Consider the following 18614-nt stretch of genomic DNA (forward strand, 5'->3'; position numbering starts at 1 on the left):
AATAATATACAGTGAGAAAAATAAGTATTTGAACACCCTGTTATTTTCCAAGTTCCAAAGAAAATCCAAAAACCACAATTTATTTATAATACATCTGCAAATAAATATTTGAACACTTGAGAAAATCAATCAATTATTTGGTACAGTAGCCTTTGTCTGTGATTACAGAGGTCAAGTGTTTTCACCAGGTTAGCAAACACTGCAGGAGGGATATTGGCCCACTCCTCCACTCAGATCTTCTCTAGGTCAGTCAGGATTCTGGGCTGTTGCTGAGAAACACAGAGTTTGAGCTCGCTCTAAAGATTCTCTGTTGGGTTTAGGTCTTGAGACTAGCCATAACCTTGATATGCTTCTTCCAAAGCCACTCCTTGGTTATCCGGCTGTTTGCTTCAGCTCATTGTCATGTTTAAATCCTGGAACTTTCCAGTCAGCATCAGAAAACTCAGTATTTCAAAAATTAGGTGAAATCGCATTATGGAGATTCCTTTAAACCAGAAACAGCTTGATCAGTTTGCAAGACTGGGACAAAGAACCTGTAAAGTACAGCGATCAATTATTGGCGGCGAGTTCTGCAAAAGGTGCTGCTTCAAAATTTTAAATGAGGGGAAGCATCTCTTCGTTTTATTTGTTTGGCTATATATGTTAAGCTGGATCAATAATCAAAAGCCAATACTGAACTTTGCTAAATAAGGAATAAACAATACGGATATAAACAACCTTCATCTGCAGAAAATGGATAATGTATATGAAAACGGAGCGGATGAACGATGGACTGGCTGTATCATGAGGAATGTAAGCGAACACTGGTCAATAAACGCACATAAACTCATAGTGCTTTTAGTCTGTTTAGATCGAGACTTAAACAGACTTCTGAACTAACATCAGTGAGTCATCCAGCTTTAATTTGTCAGCAATTTCCTGCAACATGTGTCTGGTTTTTATAGAAACCCTGAAAAGGCCCACATAAACACTCTGGGAACTGTTCTTCAATGCTATTTTTCAGCTAAAAGTATCGATTATGAGATACAAGCTCATGCAATGCATTTTTTTTTTTTTTGCCTTAGTTTTCCTGGTTTTTCTTTCCCCCTATTAGGTTTCTGCTGACCTTTTAGAGAGACAGTAGGCACTTACTGGAAAAAGGCCTAATGGCTGTGAGGATTACATGAGACAAAGCTGTTCCTCTATTTGAGCATCAGCAACAACTCTGGTGTTTTACATACACACAGACAGGGAGCAAAACAATAATTTATCTCCTGTGATAAGCTCTGCACTTATGCACTTAACCGAGCCTTTCAAAAACAGAATGTTACTCCTTTTTCACATATTGGGACAAACCTAAGTGTGTGTTGTTTGTATTTTGTTTTGTTTTGTTTTTTTCATTTAAAATCTGAAAAATTCAACTGAGATTCAATGTTTTGTCGAGCAGCCACTTATGGGAATACTCTGCTTTCCCTACCAGCTTTAATCATCTATAGAAACATGTAGGGTTGGTTTTAGTGGATTTTATTTGGGGCTATCAGAGTAAAATGGTCTGCAATGCATTTCGTAAGTAGAAACATTAAAAGCCTTTTCTTTTCACTTTAACTTCTTTTTTTCTTTTTTTTCTTTTTGCAAACTTGTGTTCAGTTTTCCCCCCAAACACCACAAATATGGGGCAAAATAGGAAAATATTCACAAAGATAACATTTATTGACATTCTTAGTTGTGTTGCACCGATACCGATACCAGTATAGGCTGGACCCCGATATTGCACTAAAATAGTGGTATCGGCGAGTAACAACAAATGGGGCACCGATACCATTTTGAGAGCCAAAAGTTTATTCAACTATTGTCACCCATTCCAGGTAGGCAATAAAAAGTTCTACTGGATTCATTTTGTATTAGTCTTTTTCCTGCTTCACAAAGGTAGGCAGCAGCTTGACAAAGCCATGATGGCAATTAGTAGCATGCAGTTCTTCATATATACATACACACACATCAATTTCAAACAATTGGTATCGGCCAATATTGCACAGCCAGGTATCAGGGGCTAAAAATGGCTTTGTCGCAACACTTCTTAGATGCAGGAAGGAATAAAAAAGCTTTATTATTTTCATGCTTGTGCTCTATTTTTCTTCACCCTCAGATCCGTTATAATCTTTGGCGTCAGGTTCTGAAGACGTTCTGGGCGGTGGTGGTGGGTTACTCCATGGTGGTGCTGATAGCCATCTACATGTATCAGTTCAGAAGTGTTTCCGCCCTTTTTAGACAGATCATGGGGATGTCAGAGGATGGGTGAGTCTCATCTTTTTTCTACAGCTGGACATAGGTAATTCAAACAGACTTAATGTTTTGGTTTCTATCGTGTTGGTCTTCTCTTCCCAAGACTTCGTGACCTGGGTTTGGAAAGGTACAGCACAGTGGAGCTGTTTGCACGTATTCTGCTTCCTGCTGCTTTCCTGTTGGCTTGTATTCTCCAACTACATTACTTCAACTCTGACTTCCTTACTCTGACTGACCTGGACAACGTACCTATACGGGAGACTTCCAGGTGAGAAAGGAACGGGACTCGGTTTAGAACACGTACCACACCATGCAAATGCTTCAAACTGTAAGGAACCAGACTTTCCAGAACCCTTGACTGGATTACAAGATAGTCTGGCTCTTTGCAAGCAAAATCGTAGCAAACGAAGGATGACTCAAAGCTACATGCAATTGTACATCAGCCAAAGTTACACTTATTAGATAGTCAAACAAAAAACACATTTTGATGAAAAGTGTAAACATGCTATATTCATTTGACTGCCAAATTTGCTGTTTACCTTGTTTCTCATTTCCTTTTATTCTTCCTTCCAGAGAGGAAGAACTCAGGAGTTCGGTTAATATGATAGCAGATATGTAAGCACCACCTTAATGATCTCTTAAACATTTTATTAAAATAAACAATTGTAAGCATTGTATTGGTATAATGCATTTCCTGTGGTTAGACCATGTTTGGAACTACTATGCTTGTTCTTAGTTCTTGTAAATATATTGCTTCACGTTGTCAGTATCAACAAGGAGCATTGAAGCATGGTTGATATGATTATTATCACCTTTTTCTCCTTGGGAGAAAAACTGCAGTCTGTAACAAGAATGTTAAATTGCTCAATCTACTACTGGAGGAAGAACTTTGTTTATACAAAGTGAGCTTCATACATTGTCCCATCCACATGAAGCAGCTATAAAAAACATTTGAAACCTGCTCTATTTAAAACCATTGAAAGAGCTAAAATTGGTAGATTTGCTAATCGCAAGCCAGCCAGGCCTTACTTTTCTCTTCACAGACAACCACAAACACACACAATGAGATGCAATTATGTTTAAGAAGCAACTCAGTTTTTATTATGGATTTTACACCAACAAGCTGCATTATCATTGTTCTAAAGCAGGCATCCCCAAACTCGGTCCTGAAGGCCCCCTGTCCTGCAGGTTTTAGAGGTTTCCTTGCTCCAGCACAGCTGATTTTAATTGAAAGCTGATTAACAGGCTTTTGGTCTACTGCAATCATTATAACCAGCTGTGCTGAAGCAAAGAAACCTCTAAAACCTGCAGGACAGGCGGCCTTGAGGACCGAGTTTGGGGATGCCTGTAATCTAAAGAAATACTTATTTTCCTACTCCTGGTCTGAATCTCAAACCGCCCCCTAAGCACTAACTTATCAAGTATCTCTCCCAATGAAGTCACACTTCCAGCTGTGGAAGGGACCTTGATTGACTGTGGGGGGGTATAAATGAGAATGGGACGCCTTCTTCGCTCCAACGGAAAAGGAAATTTGCCCCTTCCTTAAAACAAATGTATACGGTCAAATAAAACAATTTCAAAGAGGAGCTTCCCTTTAGGGATTAATGATGTGTTTTCTCTTAAACCTAATTTGTGGTTTTCTGTCGGTTTGATGAACGTCCTGAATTGATGCAGAGTCGCTAGGGTCAACTCTAGGGTTACTGTTTAGGTTTAGTGTTTAGGTTTAGTGTTTAGGGTTAGTGCTTAGGGTTAGTGCTTAGGTTTAGTGTTTAGGTTTAGTGTTTAGGGTTAGTGTTTAGGGTTAGTGCTTAGGGTTAGTGCTTAGGTTTAGTGTTTAGGGTTAGTGCTTGGGTTTAGTGCTCAGGGTTAGTGCTTAGGTTTAGTGCTCAGGGTTAGTGTTTAGGGTTAGAGCTTAGGGTCAGTGCTTAGGGTTAGTGCTCAGGGTTAGTGTTTAGGGTTAGAGCTTAGGGTCAGTGCTTAGGGATAGTGTTCAGGGTTATTGTTTAGGGTAATTGTTTAGGGCTATAGCTTAGGGTTAATGCTTAGGGTTAGTGTTTGGGGTTAGTGTTTAGATTTAGTGTTTAGGGTTAGAGCTTAGGGTCAGTGCTTAGGGTTAGTGCTCAGGGTTAGTGTTTAGGGTTAGAGCTTAGGGTCAGTGCTTAGGGATAGTGTTCAGGGTTATTGTTTAGGGTAATTGTTTAGGGCTATAGCTTAGGGTTAGTGCTTAGGGTTAGTGTTCAGGGTTAGTGCTTAGGGTTAGTGTTCAGGGTTAGTGCTTAAAGTTAGAGCTTAGGGTTAGTGTTTAGGTTTAGAGGCTAGGGTTAGTGTTTAGGGTTAGTGTTTAGGGGATGGTTTGGGATTGAGCTCTGTTTGTGTAAAACCTGCATGACATCCTTCTCCCTCCTTTTCTTCTGTGGCAGCGTTACTGCGCCACTCATTGGTGTGGAATAAGTATTACAACACCTTCCGGCTCCTCTGGGCTTTGTGCAGTTTCATCTTTATGCTCAAACTTTTCTTTGTGGATATAGTCTGTTGATGACTGGATAAAGCAAAAGAGGAAATGTCTGACGTTATTTTAAGAGGGAAATCCAAAAGCAATAGAACAAATTATGAAAAAATACACAAAGGAATTAAGAGATATAGTGAAACTCTCTTCTAATAATTATAAAAACACAGTGGTAGAGGCTATAAATTCTTGACTCAGTTTAATGGTTTAATTTTTTACCTTTGGCTCTTTGCTGCAGTGAATTCTGCTCTTTTTCTGTCTGGTTGCTGGTAATAAAAGTAGATTTCTATACAGCTGGTTATTTAGAGCAAATTCTGCTGTTTTTTTAGATTATTTATGTCAATATGTTCATAGTTTTAATGCTATATTGTATATAGAATCAATTTTCTAAGTTTGTTAAGATTCCTTTTTATCTGTTTTTCTGTTAGATCCACTTTGTCATTTAGTTTCTATTTATATATTCGTTTCCTGAATGTTTCTCATGTATTTTTGCTTTTACAAACGAGTACTGGTTTGAATGTGCTCTGCAAGCAAAGCTGATATATAGTCAGGTATCCATTAAAGAGTTATTATTGAACATAATGGGAGATGTGTAAGGAAAATGTCTAGTTGTGAATTCAAACACTACAAACAAAGACATTATAGCTGTCATATTGGTCTCATTTAATTAATGTTTGCCATTTTGTTCCCAGGCTTAAAGAAAACATTGAAAAGCTCCAGAAAAGGTAAGTCTTTTCCTAAAATCCTTATTTAAGTAGTTTATCATCTATTATATTTACTTTGCATGCCATTTATTGTGATTTATTGCAAAGAGGAGCAGCATGTCAACTATAACCCGGGAGTTAAAACTGTTTAACTAACAAATTAACTAGACCATTAAAGAGACATGGTTTCATTATACCATCCTATCCAACATGTTGAGAAGAACTGTGTTCCTCTGTGATAATGTTCTGGGTTTTGACAGACTTGTAAAGGAGGAGATAGGTAATGCTAAGAGTCAGGAGACTCTGAACAGCATCGGGCTGCAGACGCCCTCTGAGAAAGACCCAGCCGAGCAGCAGGAGGCAGCAGAAGAAGGTGAATAAAGTCCTGAGTTACAGTGTGCCTTCATGTTACATTAGGGAGTTCAGGTAGGAGACTAGAAATTATATTATATTATATAAGTCAAATATCTATAGACTTTTAAACAGCTCATACATTTGTGAGCTGCCAGAACTGCCGTCTGTTTTATTCATCAGTCATTGTACAGCAACTGCAGTTTTATACAATCATTTATTCTAATTTAGATTTTAAAGGTTGACAGAGGGCCAGGATGAAAATGTGTTTAATGGCATTTTGGACTTTAATGCATTTAAATTGTAATCACAAACAGCACTGTCTGCAATGTCTTTCTCCCAGAAACTGTGCCAAGCAGCCGTGCGGAGAAGTGGGTCATGATAGTGGACAGGGCCAGCCTGCTCATCATCCAGGCGGTTTCTGGACTCCGTCGGCTCCAGGAGCTGAGCTGGAGACTCATAGAGCTCCACAGCCTTAAAATCGTGTCTTCTGGCATCATCTGGGTGTCTCTTCAAGAGGTAGGACTTATGTGCATCCACATATATATATATATATATATATATACATTTTTATATAACAGCCCAACAAAATTAAAGCATGACTATATGGAAAATAAGTTTTTCTTTCACATCGTAAAACCTAAAAACTGTTGCATAGATTTGTTTAAAAGGCCCCCTGGATGAATATTTATTTGAACCATCTTTTGCTCTAGTTATAGCTTCAAGTCTGTCTTGATGTGCAGAAAGGATAGTTTTTTCTTCTCTTTGATGTGTAATGAATCAAGCTCAGTCAGGTTTGCATGGCACAAGTGTTTCATTCTCAATTTGATTTCATTTTGGACTCTGATTCGGTAACTTTTAAACACAATTTTGTGCCTAAATCATCCCATTCAGGGATCAATGTTTTGGTGTTTTTTTGTAGAATTTAACAGGTCTACTTCCACCCAACATCTATTCTTATCAACTCTGATCTTGGCTACTGTATCTGAAGGAAAGTATTCCCATAGAATAACACTTCTACCTTCATATTTCACTTTGGGGACGGTCTACTCAGTTTTTTTCCCTTTTTTTGCTTTACATTGTCTTAATCTTTTACATTAAATCCCAGTATAATTTAAGTTTCCAGCTGCAATGTAAGGGAATGTGAAAATGTGTAGGGGGCTTAAATATACTTGAACATGGGATATATATTGTGTTAATACTTCACAGACAACAACTACAAAAAGATTTCCTTAATGTCATTTTTATAGGTTTCACTGATGAACTTCCTGTTTCTGGTCTTGTGGGTGTTTGCGCTTCCTTTCCCTCGAATACGTCCTTTAGCCTCCAGCATCTCTGCGGTGTGGGCCTGCGTCATGGTGGTCTGCAAGATGTTTTACCAGCTTAAAGTGATCAAACCTCTGGATTATTCCTCCAACTGCACCTCTGTAAGTTCAAACTTACAGGGCTTAAAAGCAAAAATAAAGCAGAAAAATCTAAATAAAGGAACCTCTGAAAGGAATCTTAAATCTCAAAAGTTGTTTCTAAACATCACAACAGTTTTATTGTATGAAAGATAGGTTCAATCTTTAAACAACTTATTAGGCCTGTTTTTCACTATTTGACTGAAGTTTAGGATACAGTCTGCTGAAAACGGAGATGATAGTTTCCTCAGGTTGTGTGTCAGATCTCTGCTCTTTTGTAACGCTTATTTCCCTTAATATCAGACACTATTTTATGTGTTTCAGATTGTTTTTCCATCTTACTCTGGTCTACTTTTAGGCACAAAACATTAACCATTAATAAATCACATAACACTTAATTACTCATCAACATTTAATGCAAATTTTTAATTTGTTTGTTTAATAAAGTATAAATAATAAATAAATATAATCATTTAGACAGCCCAGAGATTTATTGATTCAGGATTTTCTTTTCCAGCTTCTGGATTTAGGTACGGGCAAAACTTTTGTACTCTATGAATCCGTGTACTCATATTGTCATGTTTTTTTTACACATTTTATTTTGTTGATGAACCTGCTTGCTGCATTGTGATCAATGCAAGCAGGATTTTGGAAAAGAGGACACAGCATGACAAGTTTTAGATGTAGCAAAAATATTTGTTTTAAAAACACAAACAGCTGGTAGAGGTGAACCTCTTCCAGTCTCCCCTGGTGCATCTTTAAATTACCCTCAAAAATAAACTTTTGGTCACAATGTTTTTTACCACCTTCCTTCTCAAAGCTGATCTTGGTCTTTTAGGGTTTACTGGTCTCCAACAGTTCTGGGCTGTATGATGAAGCAGATTTGAGGGCAAACCTGTTGGAGCTGCTTAAAAGATCCATTCTCTACACTGAACCTGTTGACCCGGTCTACTGGTGTGGAGCTCTTCGGAAGTGTGAGGGGAGAATCCTCCCCTGTTTGAGGGTAAAAGGAAACCTATATTCTCGTCTTGCGCATTTCTCTAACCTGCGTTTTACCTTATCTATAAAGTTATACATTATTAGTATGGGTTTTGTATTTAAAAAGAGATGGAACCAGAAAACATAAAGCTTATAAAGCTTACATTATCTAAAATGTATCTTTAAGGTTTCCCAGAAATATACTTTGATGGACGTAGATTTTTTCTTCTTTTTTTCCATGTTACAGAACCATCTGATGGTGCTCGGATTGCTTGTATTTGAAGCAACTGTTGAACGCCACCAGCTCTACTTTCGCCTCCGTAACGACCTGAAGCGTCCTCCATTTACCATCATCTTCCAGTTCATCACCAGGCAGCACCTAGATCACGGCGTCCTGCCCTGCATCAAATACTTCATCAACTTTGGCTTCTACAAATTTGGACTTGAGGTGCTGCTTTTGATTTTCTAGAATAACCATGGACTTATTTATTGATCTGAAGCCATCTGACTTCTTGATTGTGCTCATACTTATTTTTAGATCAGTTTGATTGTGGCAGTAAATGTCATCGGTCAGAGGATGGATTTCTACGCTTTGCTCCATTCCTGTGCTTTGATAGCCGTTGTGTCTCGCCGCCGCAGGAAGGCTATAGGAGAGGTTTGGCCCAAATACTGCTGCTTTACAGCTGGACTCATGGTGTTTCAGTATCTCCTCTGTATCGGCATCCCTCCTGCTTTCTGTGTTGGTATGAAAATATGGCTTGAATAATTTGTCATTTTTTTCTATCCAGCTTACAAAATGAGATACATGGTAGAAAACAGAAGCATGTTTGTTGTAGTTTTATTGGAAACAACATACTGTACATATAAAACTATAAATATATTCTGCTTAATTTAAAGACATTATTCAACAATTTACATTAGTACCTTAATCATTTAGGTAGAAATGCCAGATTCAGCCTTAGAGGCTGATTTACTCTCTCTTTCCTGCCAGGTTTGCAGACTAAAACAAGATGAAATAATAATTTATCAAGATAGATAATATGTTAACTTATAAACATAAGTTAAGTTATTGTATCAATACTATTTAAAAAGCTTCCTCATTTTCATTTATGTTCTAATCAGTTCCAGTTTATGTCCAGGCTTGTTGTGCATTGTATTTTTTCTCCATAGTTACTCTGTCATTTATGTATTTGATAATATCTAAACTGGGAGTCCAATATCACATATTTCTGTATTCCTGACACTCATTCCTCTCTCACTTTAGCTCTTTGAGTAGACTTTAAAAAGATCAGAGAGTTGTATTGTTATTTTCACACATGAATTGTATATCAATAGGCCTATAAAGTAACATAAGATGGAAGAGTTTAGGTTTAAAAGACACTGAAATATGAACTAAAATATAAAGGACCCAGTGTTAGACCCTGAGGAACACCAACATTATGTTCAAAGTATTAAGGAAACCTAGCATCTATCTGTACACGTCTTTCACTCATATAAGTGAGGGAGTTGCATGAGTTAGAAAACGTAACATGGATGATATGTTTTGCATTGATCTTGACTGCTACATGTCCTCAGATTACCCCTGGAGAACCGCAACTCAGCCTTTAAGCTCCAACGTCATAAAATGGTTCTACCTGCCAGACTTTGCAATGAGACCCAATCCGTCCTTCATTTTCTGTAAATATTTCGATGCTTCTGCTTTCTTTGTTTACCCTCTGTTTTCATATCACTTCTTTTGACCTCCATCTCTGTCCCTGTCCGTGCAGATGACCACCTCCTGCTGCTATGCTCCTCTCTGCAGTGGCAGGTTTTTTTGGAGGAGAACAGAGCAGCTGTACGACTTCTGGCTGGAGATAACGTAGAGATCAGTCGTAGTTTGGATCCGTGTTCCTTCAACCAGTTCATACCGGTTGATAACTTCCTTCACTGCAGGTTGGGATCATTATTTTTCTGCTTTGTGTGAATCCCTTAATAACAAAGCCCCATCCTATTATAGTTATGTTAGCTATGATCTAAAAAAAAAAAAACGCAAATATTTTTATTATGTGTGTTTTGCTTCAACATTAGAAATGTTAGGGGAAATTTTTACAATTTGTTGAAGGGAGTTTTTCCTCTCCACTGTCGCTACAACCATGCTTAGTGTGCAAGTCTGCCTATATAAATAAACTGAATTGAATTGATCACTGTGATGTTAAGAGCTAAACCTCAAGATGCTTTAGAGGTTTATATTTGTGAACCCTTGGCGGTAGGAACGGTCGCTTGTTCACCATCTTTCTCTGCTCTGTGCTTAAATTCTGTCCAAATGGACACTATGCCGAGGGTCACGGGAACTAAATGATGTGGACCTTGTGGACAGGTCCTACATTAATCAAACTTTAGCGTTGTAGAATTGTCTGCATTTTCTCTGCATTTTTGTTGTTGTTGACAGTTTCTGCTAAATTGTTGCAGTCCTACTCTTGTATCTAAAACTATCTTTTTGGCGCCCTACTTACCGGGATGTTTATGTCATGATGGGTTCTCTAATGGAGACCCAATAATGCAGAACACCACTGACGGACACAAGGATGAAAAGTTTAACAAGTTTATTTTGCACAACACACAAAATGTACTGATGGCTGGTTCGGGCCTGGGTTCTGGTTTCACCGGAGTCTGCGTGAGAGACAGTGCTGTTATGGACTGCTGACAGGATTTGATTTCCAAAGATGCACTGATTGTACCTTGAGGGTTCTTGAGGTTCTCTTTGGGAGAGTCACTGTTGGTTCTGGAGAAGGGTTTATCAGCAGAGTCCGTTTGCTGCTTCAGCGTCTCACGTCTAGCTTGAACAGACCTTGGCTTTGGTTCCCCAGCTCTAGTCCAGAGCTGCTTGGAGGTTCTCAGAGAATCTTCAGAGTTTGGCTCAGAGGGTCGGCTCGGCAGGTTAGCTCTTCCTGAGCTTTCACAGAGGAGACACGGATTTCCTGGAAACACAGAGACAGTGGTTAGAATCCAACCTGGATTCAAAGTCATGGAGATTCAACAAAGATCTAGGCTTTAGTGCTGACCAACTGGAACAACACTGCGGTGTTGAGGCAAGGTCTGAAGACAGCTTATATAGTGGATCCTCTGATGATCTAGATGAGCTGCAGCTGTGCAGGAGGCTCCCTCAGAGGATCCACGGCGGACTCTGCTGGAGAAAGATGGGATTTTCTCCAGCTCCCAACAGTTTAATGATATTACTGCATCTGATTTTGAATCTCTTTGGGTTATAAAAGCGGCTCCTCTATATTTCCATATGATTTGGAGTGAGTCTAGATACATACACAGAGTTTACTCTAATCTATTATATCTAATCATACTGTATATCCTATAACCTAAAACTAATACCAACTTACCACTCAGTAATTGGTCAGATCCTTAGGATCCTTTCTTTTGATGAAATCAATGCTGAGAAATCCTCTGCTTTATTTGATTGTTTAATTGCAAAACTGGTCTTTAAGGCACATTTTTTAAATACAGCAGTTGGAAGTAAGGCTGAGGAAAATGGAGAGCTGTATTTGAAGTAACGCCTCATAACCCTGAAAATATAAAGTTATCTCCTTTAGTTCCTTTTGTTTCTGTTTGTGTTTTTATTTGCTATGAGTAATTGCAAAGGTTTGATGATTTCAGCGTCTATTGTATCAAATACACTGTAAACACTGATTTTCATGCTTATATAAGACTATGGTAGACTATGAAGTATTGCATGGTTTATTTATTTGTTTTAGTATTTTTTTTCTATATCCCATTTGGTTTAAAAAAAAAAATCCTAAATTCTAACTGGTGCATCTAAACAGATTCATGCTGATATATATTTTTTCATTTTTTTAAGTTTTAACAATTTGATAATTAACATATTGTATCTTACCTGTAGGTAGATTTCAAGTATACACATGAGCAGCAAATAAGTTAAGCTCAATTTGAAGGATTTGGGTCATTTCTAGAGGAAAAGTTCAAAAAATTACAAATAAAAGCTATAGAGATGTCAATTCAACACTTTCATTTCTCAAAGTTGTGTCAGGGTTGGTTGTGGTTTGGAGGACCCAAATGCAGAGGCAGAGGTGAATCGGTCTCCGCCAAGTGACGTCAATTGTTTACCTCGGGCGCGGTACACTATGCCTTTTCCACTTAAAATGGCGTCTTAGCAACAAATGTCACGTGACTGGCGGAGACCGATTTTCCTAAATCCGCCCCCGTTTTCAGGCTTATGTTAACTGTAATGACTTATCTTGGACAGGCTGCTATGTAAACAGGCCTTTAGTCCTTCGTTTAGCTATGCTGCGGTTGTTTACACTACACCTTTTCCAACTAAAATGGCGTCTTAGCAACAAAAGTCACGTGACTGGCGGAGACCGATACTTGTAGTTTTAATGAAAAAGGTTAACAAAGGCAGTCCAAAAATCCAACTAAAAATGTAACAGACCAGAACCATGGAGACATCAAGGGAAAACACGTAGAAGAAGCCAGGGAGAGACGAGGGGAGACGATTACAGCGAAGACAGGACCAGCAACAACAAAGGAACCAACAAAGAGTGAGAACAGAGGGAGAGCATAAATAGCTGACAGAGACAAAGGGAGGGCTAACGAGCAGACAAGGAGCAGGTGTGAGGAGACAAGGGAGCCAAGGGGAAAGGAACACATACACACGGACGAGAGGGTCAGTCACAGCAAACGCTGCACTAAAATTTCCCACGAAGAAGAAACGTCGGAGGTGGAAGGCCGGAAAGATTGCATGTGGATGGTCGTTTGGTGCATGGCGCGTGTTTTGAAGCTGCTTATGGAGAAATGTCTTGGGCCGTGAGTAGTGAGGAAACAGGAAGCGATTCTTGTGGGATGGAAGAGGGAAATAGTGACAATGAAGGTTGGAAGATAGCAACATCAAAAAATGAGAAAAAGCGGAAAAAACAGAGATCAGTTCAAGGGGAATCTAGTTCAGAACAATCCAGTGATGATCATTCCATACATTCCACAGCACAACAAAATGAATTCAAAGTCATATTCAAAGTCGTTAATCAGGCAGACTCTTTTACAAATTGGAATCCGGTTCACTTAACAAAAACCATCAATAAACTTGTCGGAGAAGTCAGAGGTGCCAGAATTCTGTACAGTGGAGACCTGCTAATTATCTGCAGAGACAGCGCCCAGCAAGGCAAAGCAATACGGATCAACAAAATTGACGGGATAAGAGTTCAGTGCAGCTTAATGGAGAACAAAAAGTTCAGCAGGGGAGTCATTGGAGGAGTTCCTCTAAAAATTTCTGAAAAAGAGATTCTGGAAAACATAAGAGGTGCAAAAGTAAAAGAAGTAAAACGGTTAAAAACAACAAGAAACGGAGAAAGATCTGACAGTTTATCTGTGCTAATTAAATTCGAAGAAGAGCAATTACCAAGCAAAGTATTCATCGGTTACATAAGCTATAATGTCAAAATCTACAATCCTCCACCATTGAGATGTTTCAAATGCCAAAAATTCGGTCACATTGCAGCAGTTTGTAAAGGGAAACAGAGGTGTGGAAGGTGTGCAGGAGAACATGAGTACGGAAAATGTGGAAAAGAAGCTAAAATAAAATGCTGTAATTGTGGTGGAGAACATACTGCTGCCTATCGCGGCTGTGAAGCAAGCAAAAGGTCTGAGGAAATTAAAAAAATGAAATTTGAGCTCGGAATAACCTACGCTGAAGCTGCAAAAAGGATCCCATCTCAGTCAGAAAACCCCAAACCTACAGTTCAACACACAGCAAATTCCAAACCTCTAGAGAAATCTCTAAAAATTGATGAAGACTCACTTATTGTTAAAAAGACAAATTTTGTTCTTTTCATGGTAGAAGTTATTAATTGTACTGCACAGACAACAAAAAAAAACGGAAAAAATCAAAATAATAGTGAAGGCTGCAGAAAAATATCTGGACATTAAAGATTTGAACTGGGAGATGGTTGGAAGTATGATGGGAGGACCGATGGGACCATCAGAAACTGGCAGAGTTAAGATGACCTAGAGTAAATTAAAATTATATGGGCAAATGTGATTTAGTATTATGTTGGTTTAAGTTACACAGGTTTTTTTTTTTTTTTTTTTTTTTTTTTTTTTTTTTTTTTTGGGGGGGTGAATCGTTTCCTGTTTTCTTGCTTTACTCCATATCAGTTGGTGGCGGTAATGCACAATTCACAAGTCTGCCAACCGCCATAAAATCCCATAAGAAGAAGAAGAAGAACACATACACACACACACACAAGAGGGGAACAGAGGACAACAGAAAAACATGAGAACTAACATAAATCTAGAAATTACAACAAAATAGGAATTAAACCAATAAAACTAGAAAACAAGGAGCAAAGTAAAGCACAACATAACCAAAACCATGACAAGTTGTTTTTGTTGTGTTTTTTGTTAATTTTCTATTTTCTTTTCTTCTGTTTCTGTTGGAAATAAAATAATCAGCTAAATCAGGGTTAGCTAAACCTTTTTAGACATTTTGGATCATCTTGGGGTTTTTATTCCCTGATGGTGACTCTCCAGTGCTTTTCAAAGAGTAAACCTGTCTTTCTGTTTTGCCTTTAGGTCCTACCTGGACATGGTGAAGGTGTTTGTTTTCAGCTACTTTTTCTGGCTGGTCCTCTGCCTCATCTTCATCACAGGCACCACACGGATCAACATCTTCTGCCTGGGCTACCTTGTGGCCTGTTTCTACTTCATGCTGTTTGGTGGCAGCGTCCTAATGCAGCCAGTTAGATACATCCTTCGCCTGTGGGACTGGCTCATCGCCTACACCTGCTTTGTGATCGCCATGAAAAACTTCCTGTCTGTAGGTAGAAAAGTAGTACAAGATGGAAAATACATCACAATTTAAGGGGCTTCTATATGCAAAAACATAATGTCTTTGAATAATGTCACATGACCCGTTTCTTTGTTTTCTGCAGCTTGGTGCTTGTGCATATCTGGACAGCCTGTTGAAGAACAGCTGCTGGTTAATTCAGGCATTCAGCATGTTTTGCACCATCAAAGGCTATGATATTCGTAAGTGTCGGCCGTGTTTTACCTGTTGCCTTTTGCTGCAGTATCTGAAGACATATTCTTACCCGTCTACTTTTTCGCGGTTGTATTTGATCAAATTTTAGGAAGTTAGTACAACCATACCATACCAACTTTATTTATGAAGCACTTTAGACACTGACAGGACCAAAGTGCTGTACACGATCATAAAATACAATGCAATTATAAAATAGAAAAGATCAAATATAAAATACATATTAATATACAGACACAATAAAACAAAGTGAAACCTCTCAGACTGTGCCAAAAGCCAAAGAAAAAAGATGGGTCTTAAGAAGAGACTAAAAAACAGTGAGTGAAGAGGCCTGTCTAATGCAAAGGAAGATCATTCCATAGCTTGGGAGCTGCCACAAAAAAGGCACAGTCCCCTACGAGCTTGCACTTTGTCCTTGGCACCTTCAGAAGCATCTGATCAGCCGACCTGAGGGAACGGGAGGGTGTGTGTAAGAATGTAACATCTCAGACCAGTAGGGAGGGGCAAGGTCATTAAGAACTTTAAAAACAAATGAAATGATTTTAAAATAGGGGAAATGTGGTCAAATTTGCATGAACCTGTTAAAAGATGTGCAGCAGCATTTTGTACCCTCTGAAGCTGGGAAATATTTAATTCATTGACCCATATATAAAGTGCATCACAATAATCCAGCCATGTAGTCACAAATGCATGCATCGCTGTATCAAAATGCTGTCTTGAAAGAATAGGTTTTACTATGCTAGCTACCTTAAGTGGAAAAAGTTGGATTTTACAACGGCTCTAATGTCTCCAGCTTAAGACCAGCATCCATCTTGACCCCTAAATTTGTAACAGCCGGCTTGACATACTGGGCCAAAGAGCCACGATTGGTCAGTGGATCTGCCAAAAATCATTACCTCTGTTTTATCTTCATTAAGTCAAATCTTCCAGACATAAAGACAGAGACTGAAGAGAGGTGGATTCTTTGTTCTTTAGTGGTTAACATAAAAAGCTATGTTATCGCAAACTGGATGGAAATTATGAACTTATTAAAGACTTGTTTTTCAAATTGAAATCTAAAAGTGTGATAAACATTTCCCTGGATGTTTAGAGACAGTGTCAAGTCTTTTACAGCCACCATAAAAGTTTTCTCCAAGTATTTTCTTATGTATATAGAAAGATGTGAATTGTGCAGGGGCGGAGCTAAAGGGGTGGCCAGGACTCCTAGCCTATCATTTACAAGGTCATTTGTTGCGCCCATGTGGACATAAACCACTGGAACATGTAGTGCCCCTCTAAACCAGAAGGTGGCAGCAGTGAATTTAAAATTTTTAGTAAATTAATTATTACCAATCAAAAAATATTGTAGTTAATTAGTGACATTAATGCACTAGATTTTAAGAACTATCTTTGTGTTACAAGTGGAAGAAGGGAAAGTTATGTGGCTCTGCAGCATTCTAGGAGCCTTCTACATAATTAAAGATCAATTTGTACATTACAATATATATATATATATATATATATATATATATATATATATATATATATGAATTACTGCATTATTTAATTTCCCTTTGGGATCAATAAAGTATTTTTGAATTAAAGTGAAGTGATAATCAGTTTATATAGCATAGTTGTATAAATATGTGTGCAGATTTAATAGCAAGGGATTTATGGAAATCTGGTTTGCGTTCAATAATTTATTTGAAAAATATAAATGTTGTGGTCATACTTCTTCCTTTTAGCACATTCTGATTAGTTTCAGTTGATCCTGAACGGCGCTGAGCAAACCCTCAGTGTACATTGCTCCTTGATTTTATTTCTTGGGTCCACTACAAACCGAAAGATACTTTTGGGGCATTTTATACATGAAGCCTCTGACGATGATATAAATTGTGCTAGTAAGAGGGTGGACATTTCCTGCACAGCTTCCCCCTTGACCTTTGTGGTTTTAGTCTTCATGATGCTGTTAGTTGTCTAATAATCTCTAAAACAGAAAGGTGAATTGTGTTTTGAAAACACCATGGGGTAATTGGTCTTATTTAGGGCAATCAGAGGAAAAATAGCTACAAACGAAGGCACAGCATAATATTTGGAACTGAAGTGAAATTCATTGAAATCCCTCCACTTTCTAATAGTGAGCCACCTTGTGTTGCTGTTGACTCAAATTCCCAATGATAGTTAGTAGCTGTAATGTGATAGACGGGGATAGAAAGTTTGAATACTTTTGCAAGGCACCTGCATTTGGGAAAATGGCTCATCTTTATCAGAGGTAATCAGACTGAGAGAAACAGAATCTTGGATTCATAAAAAAAAAAAAAAACATTTTCAATGAAAAGTCATATCGGTTAAATGCATTATAGAGATGATTACACACAGGCTGAGGTTTTCAAAGCTTTTATTTTTTTTATTGAGACAATCTTCTGCTTACAGCTAAAGATGAAAAGCATTTTTAGTGCAGTAATATAGGATTATTAAATATATCTTTAATATCTCCTTTAGCATAACTATTTTTCCATGTCCTTTTGGTCTGAGGAGTGGATGCCTTTAAAATATTCTATAATCAATGTAACTGTATAAGTTAGGATATGGATTAAACATGTTTGTGTCTTGAGATTACCTTTGGTATATGAACTGTGAAAAAGGAAGAAAATTGCTGACTTAAGATGTTTAGTTAGATCTTGAATATCTATATGATTAATTGTAAACCGTTTTTTTTTTTTTTTGGTTTTGTGAATCTCAGCTGAGCCGACTGATGAGTGCGAGCTGCCAGAAGGGGAAGCTGGCATCGTCTGGGATGCCATATGCTTCACCGTCCTCCTGGCACAGAGGAGGGTCTTCCTCAGCTACTATTTCCTCTACGTGGTGTCTGACCTCAAGTCTGCTAAGATATTAGCATCCAGGTCTGTGCTCGTTTACTGTTGATATAAAATTTTAACGTTTTCCTGAAATAAAAACAGTTTCAAGAGATTTTTCTTAAATAACTATTTCAATGTTTTTTTATTTTTTTTATTTTATGTTTTAGTAATGATAAATTAAAAAAGGAAATGTTACGCTAAACTTTAGCCTTTACTACAGCCAGATGCCCAACTAAAGGGTCTCTTGACTGTATTTAAATGCAACTTTATTAAATCTGTGACTTATTCACAAACTTCAGGAGACCATCCAGGTAAAAGAACTAAAGAAAGTGATGACAGTGATCTTTTTATCCATTAAAAACCACTAGTGGCTCAGTAAAAACAGGCTGATACCAATGAGATTTGAACTGATGTTAATTTCTCTGCATCTCTCTAAGGGGTGCTGAGCTGTTTGAGGCCAAAGTGAAGAAACAGGTTGCAGCCAGACTGGAGATGGAGCAGAAATCTGTTGAGGCACTAAAGAGACAGTAAGGC

The 18614-nt window shown here is 38.1% G+C and overlaps 1 protein-coding gene across 1 annotated transcript in view; it reads left to right on the forward strand.

The window, feature by feature from the left end:
- The window catches only part of si:dkey-11f4.7 (piezo-type mechanosensitive ion channel component 2), a 52679-nt gene that overhangs the window by 18343 nt on the left and 15722 nt on the right, over positions 1-18614 (forward strand). The window contains exons 17-32 of the mRNA XM_038294089.1: positions 2126-2274; positions 2366-2530; positions 2836-2877; positions 5461-5493; positions 5733-5845; positions 6167-6342; positions 7074-7250; positions 8065-8229; positions 8452-8652; positions 8743-8947; positions 9780-9881; positions 9971-10136; positions 14778-15021; positions 15137-15233; positions 17966-18125; positions 18518-18607. Of these exons, the coding sequence (XP_038150017.1) occupies positions 2126-2274; positions 2366-2530; positions 2836-2877; positions 5461-5493; positions 5733-5845; positions 6167-6342; positions 7074-7250; positions 8065-8229; positions 8452-8652; positions 8743-8947; positions 9780-9881; positions 9971-10136; positions 14778-15021; positions 15137-15233; positions 17966-18125; positions 18518-18607 (2285 nt within the window). The remainder of the gene's footprint in view (positions 1-2125; positions 2275-2365; positions 2531-2835; positions 2878-5460; positions 5494-5732; positions 5846-6166; positions 6343-7073; positions 7251-8064; positions 8230-8451; positions 8653-8742; positions 8948-9779; positions 9882-9970; positions 10137-14777; positions 15022-15136; positions 15234-17965; positions 18126-18517; positions 18608-18614) is intronic.

This window comes from Cyprinodon tularosa, unplaced genomic scaffold, assembly GCF_016077235.1.
Source record: "Cyprinodon tularosa strain WSP-4 unplaced genomic scaffold, ASM1607723v1 ctg333, whole genome shotgun sequence".
In the NCBI taxonomy this organism is placed as follows: Eukaryota; Metazoa; Chordata; class Actinopteri; order Cyprinodontiformes; family Cyprinodontidae; genus Cyprinodon; species Cyprinodon tularosa.